General features: G+C 33.8%; 1 protein-coding gene across 4 annotated transcripts in view; it reads left to right on the top strand.

The window, feature by feature from the left end:
* The window catches only part of LOC148601290 (multifunctional protein CAD-like), a 73,026-nt gene that overhangs the window by 3,561 nt on the left and 55,187 nt on the right, over window positions 1-14,278 (top strand). For all 4 annotated transcript variants that reach the window (XR_015917286.1, XM_088556271.1, XM_088556272.1 and 1 more), the window contains exons 3-13: window positions 2,770-3,039; window positions 3,846-3,904; window positions 4,860-4,943; window positions 5,216-5,357; window positions 5,791-5,962; window positions 7,431-7,616; window positions 8,412-8,513; window positions 9,826-9,976; window positions 11,320-11,685; window positions 12,530-12,751; window positions 13,954-14,142. Coding sequence is in view for 3 of the 4 variants with exons in the window: in XM_088556271.1 (XP_088412397.1) it covers window positions 2,770-3,039; window positions 3,846-3,904; window positions 4,860-4,943; window positions 5,216-5,357; window positions 5,791-5,962; window positions 7,431-7,616; window positions 8,412-8,513; window positions 9,826-9,976; window positions 11,320-11,685; window positions 12,530-12,751; window positions 13,954-14,142 (1,943 nt within the window). In the remaining variant the exon portion in view is untranslated. The remainder of the gene's footprint in view (window positions 1-2,769; window positions 3,040-3,845; window positions 3,905-4,859; window positions 4,944-5,215; window positions 5,358-5,790; window positions 5,963-7,430; window positions 7,617-8,411; window positions 8,514-9,825; window positions 9,977-11,319; window positions 11,686-12,529; window positions 12,752-13,953; window positions 14,143-14,278) is intronic.

The following is a 14,278-nucleotide window of genomic DNA, read 5'->3' as shown; positions in this document are numbered from 1 at the left end:
CACAAGGCCTGCATGAGATATCTGAAGACAGATCTTCCAATTGGTACTCAGCATTGCTCTTTTCATTTCTATGATTGATGACTATTTATATACTCGCAGGGTTTTCATTTCTAGCTAAACATCAATTTTTTTTATTATGCGTCTAAGAATACAGCAACTTGAATATATCGACATATTGAATATAATGTAATGAACGATTGGTTTATTCGGGTAAATGCGTGCATAGAAATAAACATGTACTGATAAGGTTAGAGGTCAACTATTTTTAATTGAATCGTTGTTAATATGTACAAACCAAATTAATTAGCATATTTACTTCATAGTAACAAGTTGCAATTGGGTTTGTTTATTGTAGTAAATAGCATAGAATTAAATATGATATATTAGAAATACCTACAAAGTGGACCTAACTATCTGCATTTGAACTATACTGGGGTAAGCCAATGGGACTATTTTCCTGCATAGTGTCAGTTAATTGCAGATGCTATAACAGTTCTGATCTTCAATCTAAATTGATAAAAACGAAAAAGTAGAAACTGCCCAAAGACATAAGAAATTTGGGAAATCTGTCAAAAAAAACCCCAGAAAAGACAGTTCAGGCTTTATACCCTCTTAACAGATGGGTTAATTACTTGTATACGGCACCACAAAAAAAGTCAGAAATACATAATAAACAATATTTCTCAGTATTTACACTAATGAAGAATTACTACTTTTAAACAATACCAGATATATGAGTTTCAATAGAAGGTACAGAGAAATTACTTAAAAATTTGAAAATCCATTAAAAGCATATGGCCCAGCTAGAATACTGATATAAGCAGCAGACTTCACCACACTTTAAAGCTGTATTTAAATACTCAATCTCAGAAGACAAAGTTTAACATTTTGGAGACAGGGAATTTTCCTTAACTTTACTACAATATTTGCACAATTGAGCAGCTTTGGAAGATAAATGGGAAATGCTTTACAGATACATTAAAATTAAAACTTGTATGTTCATTTAAAGAAATAGCAATGTGTCACTGTAACACACACACTGCATTGTGATCATGAATATTGTAGGTATGGAGTGTCAGCAGCATCCCATATATGTAGGGATTTTGGAAAATAACTTTAAATTATTTTGTCGGAAATGATGAGTGTGAACTTGAAGTGATTGCTTTTAACATATCAGTAAAAATTGAGTGTTCTCAGAAGTCACACCTATTCCCATTGGTGGACATCACTTATAACAACACAACAAAGTCTTAAATGCAAATTCCCCCCTCCCCATATAGGCAAAGCCTAAAATCCTATTTTGACATTTTCTATTATTGTAAAGGGCGTACATATTTTACCATTCTGTCAATATTTATGGCTTTCTGTAAAATGATATTATATATAGAGAATTGTCCAGAAGACACCAAAATAAAATGAAATTAGCTATCAAGTTTCACTCTTAAGTGTCCTGCTACTTTGTCTGTATGACTATTTCCTGTTTTTGTGATCAGGCCATGTACATCCAATTGTCCTATTTTTAGCTCACCTAGCCGAAGGCCGTGTGAGCTATTGCCATCACTTGGTGTCCATCATTGTCGTCGTAGTTGTCCATCATCATTAACAATTTTTCAAAAGTCTTCTCCTCTGACACTACTTGACCAATTGGAACCAGACTTGGTATGAATGTTTCTTGGTTATTCTGCATAGAACTGAAGTGGGGATTTTTGATCCATCGAAAAACATGGCCGACTTTATTAAAAATAGAAAATAGGGGTTAGACAGTAGTTTTTCGCATCTATCTTCAAAATCGTTAGTATTTAACATGATGAGATCTGTCTGTGGTCAAATTTTCATGTTAATGTTTTAAGCCACATTAGAGTTTTAGAGTTATTGCCCTTTTTTGACATTTTCTCACTTTTTTAATGTTACTTCTTTCAAAATTCTTCTCTGAAACTACTGAACCAATTGGAACCAAACTTGTTATAAATGTTCCTTAGGGTATTTTGTATAGAACTGGAGTGGAGATTGTGGATCCTTCGAAAAACATGGCCACCGTTACTAAAAAAAGAACATATGGGCCAGACAGTAGTTTTTTGCATGTATCTACAAAATTGTTAGATTAAGCCAAATTTTTACAGGATAAAAGTGTTCAGCATGATGAGATCTATCTGTGGTCAAATTTTCATGTTAATCTGTATAGCCGTGTTGGAGTTAATGCCCTTTTTTGATGTTCTTTTGCTATTTTCAGTGTTATTTCTTAAAAAATCTTCACCTCTGACACTACCAGACCAAGTAGAGCTAACCTTGGTATGAATGTTTCTTAGGATATTGTGCATCAAACTGATGTAGGGATTTATCAATCGTCGAAAGATATGGCTGCTGTTACTTAAAATAGAACAAAGGGGTCAGACAGAAGATCTTTGCATCTATCTTCAAAACCTTTATGTCTAACAAAAGTCAGCATGACATGATCTTTTACGCTATTTTTACTATTATTTCCTTCAAAAATTTTCTCCTTTGACACTGCTGGACATTGATATAATTGTACCTTAGGTCTGAGCGCAAGGGATTTTTATCCAAGAAAAAACATGGCTGCTTTTACAAAAATAGAACGTTGCTTATGAAACCAGGTGAGCGATTCAGGCTCTTTAGAGCCTCTAGTTGATGCTTCAGTATTTCTCTGACAATATCTAAGGGGAATTTTTTTTCTGACATCATGCTAATGCTTCTTTTTTTTTTAAAATTCATTAGCATTAAAGATTCTGAGTAAATATATTTTTTCTACAGTATTTCAGACTGGTATGGTGGGTTACCCAGAATCCCTCACTGATCCATCATACAGTAAACAGATTCTTATCCTGACGTATCCTTTGATAGGGAATTATGGGATACCAGCAAATGAAGATGATCAGTATGGTCTTAAGAAATGGTTTGAATCATCAAAAATTCATGTAGCTGCCTTAATAGTGGGGGATTTTACTGAGCAGTACAACCATTGGAGTGCTATAAAATCACTATCTGATTGGCTCAAGGAATATAATATACCTGCATTATACGGTAAGGATTTGGGGGTTTAAATTAGTTCTCAAGAGTGACAGTGCCAGGATACTTACAAATACATCAAATAAAAAGTCCATTTAGGCCTAAAACAGAAAAAAAAATGTATTTCCAGTACCCTGTACGACCCTAATTTTTTTATGGTGTCAAAAAAAAACCTATACAAAAATCATGGATTTGCAGCATTTCTGTCATAGATTTTTAACTAGAATAGCCTTGCTCTCTGATGTGGAGGTTCAAAATTCATCAAAAAAAATAAGAAAAATAACCTACCTACCGACCATAATTTTGAAGGAGATGTTGCCAGAAACACAGAATTATTTTTTAGGCCTTAAGGAAAAACGAAAGGTCCTAATAAAGAGTAAATGGAAGACAAAGCTCCAGGGGTTAGGTCAAAAGAGTTCAAAGGGTATGGTTTAGCAGTTGAGGGTCATTCACCTTGGACCACTGCCAATTTGAACTCTTAGGATTTCTCCTACTCTGAACATTGAAATACTTGTTACTTATTTTGCCTAATTTATATATTGTTTTTATTTATATTCATTGTAGTGTGATTGTCTTTATACTGTAATCTTAATCATTTTATTTTTATCAGTTTAAGTTTAAATGAAGTGTTTATTAATGATTTTCTATCCACTAGTTCACTCAAAGATTGTGAGTGATGCTAAATTAAACGGGTAGTTCATGCAAAGTAGAAACTTGGTGTAGCCAAAGTGTTGTTTACTGCCAGTGACTGTATAATAAATTCCCTGTCAATACATTTTTGTTGCTCAAGAAGAATGATCACAGTATAAAATATTTTACAGGTGTTGACACTAGAATGTTGACAAAGAGAATCAGGGAAAGAGGTACAATTCTTGGGAAGGTATGTTTATCAACTAAAACCAGATAAATTGGTACTAAACAGATAATACTGAACCCACAGTACTGTGAGTAGGGATGGGACACAAGCAATACCCTATACATGTACACAGATACTCTGAATCAAGACTAGCTCAAAATTGTGCTGTTGGAAGTGACATGTTTTGGAAATGACGTATGCAGTTAGTGAGTGTTTCAAATTTTTAGTGTCAGTCCTTGTAAGAATTGGGCAGTGGATGAACCATGGTATGAAAAACCCATCATTTTGATAGTGTATTTGACTACTGCACCATCGGTATAAAGGAAAACAGACAGGCTTTTCCATGTCAAGCTGGACCATTGAGTTACAATCTCATTGAAATGCACTGAAAATAAACATTTTTTCAAGGGCAGATAACTGTCAAAAACCTCATTTTCTAAGATTCTATTAAAAATATTCTGCACAAAACCGGTGATTGCAGAGATCAAATAATGGTCTTTTCAAATAGAGAAAGTATCCTTGAGTGATATAACATTGTCAGATCAGTGTGGTTTTGACATGCATGTTTCTGATTTTTTCCATTTTGCACATACACTTAACATAGATGCATGGCATGTTTTATTGGAAGTCTTATATATTCCCATTAGTCTACATCAGCAGTATAACAGCAGACTGGTGCATCATCATGAAGACCAATATTGAGTATATAGCTCTGTCCCTCGTTGGCAAAGCCTAAAGTCTTATTAGATGATTGTATATAGCTCCCTCCCTCATTGGCAAAGCCTAAAATCATATTAGATAATTGTCTTCAAGGTGATAACTGGAGATTAGATTTGGCTATTTTCTTTAACCTATTATTTTAAAGGTTTATTTCAAATTCAAATTCGACTTTGTTCAATCTTTCTTTTTTTATAAATAGAAGAATAGAGGTTATGAATGGATTATAAATGTTCCTTAAATCTTTAATATGTACATGTAGGTAATCATGGAAGGAGCTGATGCCAATTCAGTTCAGTTTGAGGATCCAAATAAGATACATTTGGTTCAGGAAGTTTCATTGAAGGTAAGTGTATTAGGTTACTTTACAATATCAACTTTCAGTACAAGTGGGGATACATCTCGCAAGACAATGAATGCATATTCATGTTTTCGCTTAGCTTCAATCATGAAAATGTTGTCAATTTAATTAGCTATGGCTATGGTTTTATAATTTTCATTGACAGTTTTCTTAAAAAATCTGGCTTTTGGATGAATCAAAACATTGTTATCAAGAATTAAACTGTTGAAAATAAGATTTGCAGAAATTTGTATGCTTTACATTCATCTGTTTCCTAGCAACCATCAGAATACAACAAAGGAGGAGATATAAAGATCATAGCTGTGGACTGTGGAATTAAGTTCAACCAAATCAGGTGTTTATGTGAACGAGGAGCTAGTGTCAGAGTTGTTCCTTGGGATTATCCCCTCAAAAGTTCAGGTAAAGATTTGTTATATATACAGCAAAAGTACAGGAAAACCTGTCTAAACCAAACCCCTTTTTTCTTCGTTTAGACAGATGCTCGGTTTACCAAGATAAAAATGCATCTAAATTGATATTAAGGGCATTTTAAAAAGTGTCTGTTTTAAACAGGTTTTTGGTTTGCTTAAATTTTAAACAGGCTTCACCTAACAGTGAAACTTCTCCATACCGGCCAGCACTGGGACAAGAAAAAATGGCCAGTTTTTAGGGGGTGGCCGATTTTATGAAAAACAGCTATGTATTCTAAGAGCTGTTTCCATTAATGTGTTCTATAACCCTACACCTTGTCAATTTGTTGGTTGAGACATGTTTAATGCCAATTCAAAACTTTTGGCCTTTTATTTCATTTGAAAGCTTTAGAAGTATGTGATTTTTTATATTTTTTTTACAGAATATGATGGCTTGTTTCTTAGCAACGGACCTGGTAACCCAGAGATGTGTAAACAAACAATACAGAATATTAGTCAACTGGTCAAAGAAAAGGATTACAAGCCTATATTTGGAATATGTTTAGGACACCAGCTTCTGTCATTGGCTGTTGGAGCTACTACTTACAAAATGAAGTATGAGACGGGGTTTCATATTACCATTGGTTGACAGGCTGGGACACTCGATTTCAGGACCATTGAAATATTATTTACTTATGTCCTGAAACTACCTTATTATAATATCCCCACTTTCATAGTAAGGAGTATATAGTGGTTAGGGTGTCTGTCCTTCTGGCCATCTTCTTCCTTCCGTTAGGCAGGGTGACATCTCTTATTCATTACTCCTCCTACACCACTAAATGGAAGTTAATGAAACTTTCACAGATTCTTTATTACATGTTCCCATTGTTCACCTCCTATTTTAGATTTTGATTTTGATCAATTTGGGGGTTTCACATAGCAAAACATGGACTTAGTCATTTATGAATGTGGGGACATGGAGGGACCCATCTTTTATCCTTTACTCCCCCTTGTCATCACAATTGTTCTAGTTTCTGTTTACTCTTATTTGAGACTCTTCACTTTCTTATAAAGAACTTCTAATTTAGGATGCTGGACCTTTAAATATTAAAAAGTTAAATTGAAGCCCTGTGAGACTATATAAACTGTTAAGGGGCTCTATGCTGCCATTACCCTATTCTCTTCATCCTTGAATGTTTCTTCATTGTATCAAGATAGCCGTTTTGCAGGCTGATTTGAATACTGTAATTCTTGAAAATTTATGGCATTTTAATTATCACTATTTTTTTGGTAAAACCTTTAACTCATAAATTTAACAGTTGGGAATATTCTTTCATAAAACATTATAATTTAATTTTGAGGAACAATCTCAAAACTCAAAAATTCAAAACTGTGCAAAAGGAGATCAATCATTTGAATGGTAATAAAAAGACGGCACCAAAATTTCTAGGTTTACTGTATGGAACTTTGATGTGATGTGCAACAATCTTCTTTATTCCCTATAGTTTTTGTGACAATCTCATGTGGTATTTTTTATTCTTTTTCGTCTCATGCATTTTTTTGTAAGGGCCATAGTATTCCTCATCATCTTCCATTGTTAGTGAAAAGAAGTTACAAATGATTGTTTTAATAGTTGTACACATGTAATTAGTAGATGCAGTCGAACTTTACTCTCTTGAACTTGGATGGCTCTGACACCTGGGATATATATATGTAATCATTAGTGAGGTTGTTTTGGTTGAACATAATAGACACCAGTACTGATTGAAATTGGAGAAGTAAGCAAATTCTTACAAGGAAGTTGAACTTGTATGGCAGTGAAAAAGATCTGGAAATCTACAAACTTCAATATCTCAAATTCCCGATAACTGGAACGTATTTAATTGTTCCTTTAGAGTTTCGAGCTACCGAGGTTTGACTCTACTTAAAAATATCTATCTGTATTATATTTACTCCGTAACCCCTAGGCAGCAATCTACACTTATCAACAAGGATTTTCAGAAGTATTAAAGTATTGTTAATTAGTTAGTTTGCTTTTTGGCTATGTTTGATTTAATGTTAATATACTAAACTTCAAATGTAGGTATGGCAACAGGGGACATAACCAGCCATGTATCTATGGTAACTCCATCAGATGTTTCATCACTACACAGAATCATGGGTTTGCTGTTGATGCTTCTAACTTACCAGAAGGCTGGGAACCTTTGTTTACAAATGCTAATGATAAAACTAATGAAGGGATAGTGCATACTTCTAAACCATTCTATAGGTAAGTTCTAAAGTATAAAATGTTTAGGAAATTGTGGATTAGATCCCTAACCAAGTTATACCAAAGACTTTAAAATTGGTATTTACTGTTTCTCCGCTACATGTGATATATTGGAGAAAGAATGGTGACCAGTTGGCATGGGAAACAGAATAATTTGTCCGAGTTGGGTGACAGGCTTGGCTTGGGGCAGTTTATTTAACCTCTATGTGTTTGCATATTACAGCTAGTTGAAATAGACCAGTTCCAATTTCAATACAAAATTTATGTAGGCTAGTGAGTAATTTAAATATCTCTGTAGGTAGAAATCTGCCCTACATTATACCAATGTGTCCTACTTAACTACCAGAGAACACCTGTGATCTTTTGAACACTGTCTTTTAATTTTGAATAGCTGTCAATTATGATGACTGAAACTTTAAATTTGCCATACACCATCATAATAAACAGATATTCAAACTTAAACATGTAAAAAAAAACAGTGTCCAATAGATCACACACTAAAGCAATTCCCACTTAGTGGTAGAGGTATATGAATTAAGGGTTGTCTATTCAGTTTAAAATAGGTTTACTAAAGAAGTGAGTATTCATCAAGAGATTTACAAGGTCAAATTTCTTGTATTATTTTTAGAATGGATTATAGTGTCCTGTCTTTAATTTCTTGGATTAAAAGAACAGAGCTAGAACTTTGATTGGTGTAATTTCAAGCTTAATAGTAACATAATTAACTTTGTCCATTATACATTTTGTGTACCATGAACTTGAAAATGTTGTCGTTAAATGTATATTTTCTTGCAGTGTACAGTTCCATCCTGAGCATATGGGTGGACCTAGAGACTTAGAGAATTTGTTTGATGTTTTTCTTGAGCAAGTCAGAGCACACAAAAGTGGCAGTAAGAGGTAATATATCAGTGACTTTCCAACCCTTATTTTGGGTCTGAATTTTGGCCCACCTCAAAAAAGAAATGTGTCCTAAATATCCCAAATTTATGCAGTGAAAATTCCAATTTTGACTTGCAAAAATCATTTCAAGATTTGTACACAATTAAAATATGGAGATCTGCAAGATGTACAAAATCCTCTATCCACTCTACTGTATCATATTTGCCATACAGGTATCACCTCATGGACTTCAATATAATGCAAACTCAGGCCTTTTTCTATGTCTAAACCTAAACACCTTCATAATTAAAATTGTGTGGTTAGTGTTCACCAACTGTTATGTAGGTTCAATATGCATTGAAACTGGCTTAGAGTTGTCTAAAGCAAGGAAATGTTCAAAAATGTTAGTCATTGACCGACAAACTTTGCTAATGACAGATGACCATTTTCCAATATAGGACATAAAAAAATTGCCAATCCTTATAAATTATAGTCTTCATGGTTTCAAGTATTTAAACATGCTGTCTACCAGTCTCTTAATTGTTTATTTGAAATTAATTGACGTGTGTGTTAATATTAGCCAATGTGCAGCCACCTGTGACTGCGATTAACCTTAACTAATTAGTGGATTGCATCAGTAAGATTTTTGTAATTATTAACTTATCAGTTAAATCCTTTTAACACAGAAGTCAACGACCCATTTAAATCAATATGTATTCGCAATTTTCTTTCATTTATCAGCATTTTTCATCTCTCGGAACTTCTCTGCTATTTGCCGATGTGTCAGAGAGATACCATGTTTTTTTTTTTCACTTGTAAGAATGTCTAGTGTGGTTGAAATTGACCTCGTTTATTTGTTCAGATATTTTGTAACAGACATAGTATGTGATGAAATAAGACAAATTACAATACAAATTACAATTACAAATTACAATCTTTAAATAAATATAACTATCAAAACTTTTTTTTTTTTTTTTTTTATGTTTTTTTGATGTGAGCATGTAAAAGACCAACACTACAGTTCATCTGCTGAAGTTCAATAAAATGACTGACATGGGCTGTCAAAATTTCCAGAGCCTAGGTCTAAAGATATTTGGTTGGATAGGTTTCTGTTTTGTTCATGTTTGGTTGGGACAGTTTTCAGTGATTAATAAGTTGAAAATCAAGTCCGAATTTTTACACTCAATTTCTTTATATAATAAATAAACAAATCATGTTCAATCAGTACTTTATTCATATTCATTGTGAGCTTGTTGACCAAGATAGAGCTTTAAAAACAAATTTTTATTCCATTGTTTAGGCATTTTTTATTTTGTACTCTGTATTGCAGTTTGACGGTTAAAGACAGGCTAAACATGGCTTTACAGACTCCTGTACATGTCCCTCCAGTACCTAGTGGTAGACCCAAGAAAGTCCTCATCTTGGGCTCTGGTGGTTTATCTATAGGCCAAGCAGGCGAGTTTGACTATTCTGGCTCACAGGTAAGATGTTTTGAGTTTTACTGTTCAGGCTCACAAGTAAAGCATTTTGAGTTGATTTGGACATAATTGTTTATGACCTGATTGTTCAACTCTGGATTTCGCTATTACGTTTCTTTTTTCTCAATATATTTACTTCCAATTTGATCAATTTTTGACTTAATGTTGGCTTAAAACAAAAAATGTCTGTTGACTATTCAGGCTCCCAAGTAAGACTTTTTGAATTCGACTGATCTGACTAACAACCAATACTTGAAGTTTGACTTTCCTTGATCACAGATGTGACCTTTTGACATTCACTAATAAGGTTGTTTAAGATAGATTATTCAGACTTACAAGTTAGATCTTTTCAGCATTGTTAGCTGAAAGTGCATGTACATGTATGTCTGTTAGCTGGTAGTTTCACATGTTGCAAAAATATGCTCTGCAGTTGGCTTCCTATTTCTATAGCTTGTTTTGTTTTAAAGAACTTCTTGTATACAATTAATTTTAGGATTTAGACCTTCCTATATTTTTTATTCCAATGCTCAGAATTTACAACATATATATATATATATATGTATACAACGTCTCAGAATGTGACGACTCTATTCTCTACACTGCTCCATCGGACCAAATTGATACAGGGAAGATAACGTCAACTTATAGAAGGGTCTGAAAAATTCCCAACAATTTTAGAACTGTCAAATTTGCGAAGCAAATTTTTGTCGTACCCTCTGCGGGACTAGAACTTGTACCGCTGTGACATCTATGGCAACACCGCCTGCACTAAGTCCAGCGCCCTAGACCACTCGGCCAGCTAGGCTATATAAAATATAGCTTTCACTGGCTGGGTGATTCCTCCTCATAGGATTAATCTTGGGCTGTAACTTAGTACACGATGTATGGTAGTACGGGACAGTTCATCTAGGTGTTATTATGTAGGATAGAGGATCAAATTAATGATACATGTCACAACAAATCAATATTATACAATGTCTCAGAATGTGACGACTCTATTCTCTACACTGCTCCATCGGATCAAATTGATACAGGGAAGATAACGTAAACTTATAGAAGGGTCTGAAAAATTCCCAACGATGTTAGAACTGTCAAATTTGCTTGTCGATCCCTCCGCGGGACTTGAACTCGTACCGCTGTGACATCTATGGCAACACCGCCTGCACTAAGTCCAGCGCCCTAGACCACTCGGCCAGCTAGGCTATATAAAATATAGCTTTCACTGGCCGGGTGATTCCTATTATATTATATAGTAATTTTGTATTCAGGATAATTATTTGTTATTCAGAAATGCTTTGAAATTTTATTTTGGTATTTTCAAAGATGCTTTTTTTTTTATGTTTTAGGCCATTAAAGCATTGAAAGAGGAACAAATTCAAACAGTGTTAATTAACCCAAACATAGCAACCGTACAGACTTCAAAGGGTTTGGCTGACAAAGTTTACTTTCTACCCATCACATTAGAGTATGTTAGACAGGTGATCAAAAGTGAACGCCCAGATGGTGTTTTATTGACCTTTGGAGGTCAAACTGCATTGAATTGTGGGATACAATTAACCAAGCAGGGGATCTTGGAGAAATATAATGTTAAAGTTTTAGGGACACAAGTAACTTCCATTGAGTGGACAGAAGATAGGAAAATATTTGCAGAAAAGATGTTGGAGATTAATGAACATGTGGCTCCCAGTGAAGCAGCTTATTCCATTGACCAGGTTTGTCAAACGTTTTTGCAAACTTCACTTTATTCAGTCATTTAAGTATCAGTCTGTATAAAAATCAGACAGTAGGTGATTCATGCATGTCAAAAACCCACCAAATTCAGTTTTATTTCTTGTTCATAAACAGTAATTGATCACGTAACCAGTCTCAGTTTTTCATTTGGTTGTTGCGCTTTTGAGATAAAAATTGTATAGATTGTATATGAAATTTGCACTTTGCTAGAGTTATCGTTCTTGATTTGGCTTGATTTGGTTGATTTTAGTGGGAGATAAATGTATGGTTTTCTCAAAGTGCAAATCTGAATGCAGAAAAGGTTTTTGTTGTGTGAAAGTATAGCATATGTAGACTGAAAAAGCATCGTTTGTTTGGTGTGTTTTTCTTGACCATGAATCACTTCACCATTGATAGTGTGAATTTTATGTGGACTGGTACTTAATTATTTTATAAGGAAGGAGTGTCTGCAAAGTCTTATATATGTAGAGGGTCTGAAACACGAACAAGTCAGCTTAAGAGTTCTAAAAAGCTCATATTTCCAATGTTGTTCTGTATATATGTGACGTGGACTAACTTTCTTACTTATGAATGGCTCAAAATAGTTTGTCAGAATGGACATATTACATGATTTTTTTTGGCATTGATAGGGAAAGGCAGGGGCCATGGGCCATATACCCATTGAAGCTGAAAATGGCCCATTAGAGGTAGAGGATTTTACTTAGAATGTTAATAAATGGCCCATTAACATCTTGAAAACATGTAATAAATGGCCCATTTGATAAAAATGCTTATTTCCTTTCACTTCCCTACCTTGTTTGTGAATTCTTTTTTTTAATGTTATAGGCAGTACAAGCAGCAGAGAGACTTGGTTACCCAGTCCTCATCAGGGCAGCTTTTGCCCTTGGTGGTCTTGGTTCTGGATTTGCAGACAACAAAGATGAACTTGTTTCTTTGGTGAATTCTGCCTTTGCTCACACAAGCCAAGTCCTTATAGACAAATCCCTGAAAGGTTGGAAGGAGGTGGAGTATGAAGTCATCAGAGATGCCTTTGATAATTGTATCACTGTAAGTTGCTACATATTTAAGTAGCACGTCACATAAGAATCGTGCAGAATGCGATTCATGGTTTGAAAGCCTGCTTATTTTTATTTTCGGTATTTAGTTCAAATGTTATAGTAAACGGAAAGTAACAAGTGGCTTTTCATATAACCCCTGTTCATAGGAGTCAAAATTTATATAGAGTGTACTGTAGAATTCAAAATTAAGGGTGATAACTCAGTAAATGACTTCAAAGTACAATGGAAACTATTGGGTTTTCCATGTGGAGTATCACTTAAGAGCAGACAGATTGGAATGAAAAATTATATATTTCAACATGTAGACCTGTAGAGCAACAAAAATAAAAATATGTAGCCTTTTTTTTTTTGAGGTGTATCATATTTTACAGAATTAGCATGATTCTTAAAAATACTGCTACTTAAATAATGATGAATGTGCATTGTGACATAATTGCAACTAATATATTGGTTTATAGAAGTTAAAGATAATATTCAATTTAATAGGAACTATGTGGCTTTTTATCCCAAAAAATGAAATGAAATATGAGTTTTAGGTTAATGATGTGACAATCAGATTTCTGTAAGGTAAATTATATTTGTGAGCTATTTATTTTTTTTCTTGCTTTTTTTTTCAATGAAAAAAAAATCCCAGAATAAGTTTATTTGATAAAATACATATTTAGATTTGTGTAGGTTGCAATATCCAATAGCTGCTAAAGTGGATCAACATCTTAAAACCATAAAATGTTGAATGGTATACAGATGAATTTTCTTTAATAACATACAAACCATTTTGTTTCAGCACCTGTTCAAATTGATTATTAAATCTTGTTAATTTTTAAAGTGATTCTAGGGAAGGCTATGTCTTCAATTGTCATCACCTTTAAACTTTACTTTGTTTCAAATATAAAATTAATCATAAAAATTAATAGAAAGATTCAATAATAAATATAGTGAAATCTGCCCTAAGTGACCATAAAAAGAAGAGCTAAAACCTTGTGGCTTAAGACAGGTGCTCTCTATATACAGGTTAATTTTACAAAGAATGCACTTCATAGGGAAATTTATTCCTAGTCTTTCTTAGAATGTTATTGCTATGGACAGGTGGTCTCTTAACACAAATTTGATTGTTTTTGATGAATGTAGTTACAATTTGCTTATGTTACTAATAATTGTATCCTGTTCTTTAGTTGTGGTCTATTATTTCAGGTGTGCAACATGGAGAATGTAGATCCATTAGGTATCCACACAGGAGAGTCCATTGTTGTGGCTCCAAGTCAGACTTTGACCAATATCGAGTATAACATGCTACGTACGACAGCAATCAAGGTCATCAGACATCTTGGTATTGTAGGAGAATGTAACATTCAGTATGCTCTCAACCCTGAATCACAGGAGGTAAACTTTCACACTATATTCATGTATGTATGTACAGATTTTATGTCGTATTAGGTGTCTTTTTCTTTCAAAGTACTTTTTTGTCAGTGCATAAGCACACAAGAATTTTTTTAACAGTACTACTGTAGTTTGGTGT

The sequence above is a fragment of the Perna viridis genome, chromosome 12 (assembly GCF_037379345.1).
Source record: "Perna viridis isolate PV_CMFRI_1.1 ecotype Kerala chromosome 12, ASM3737934v1, whole genome shotgun sequence".
In the NCBI taxonomy this organism is placed as follows: domain Eukaryota; kingdom Metazoa; phylum Mollusca; class Bivalvia; order Mytilida; family Mytilidae; genus Perna; species Perna viridis.
This window is presented reverse-complemented; position numbering and strand designations above follow the sequence as displayed.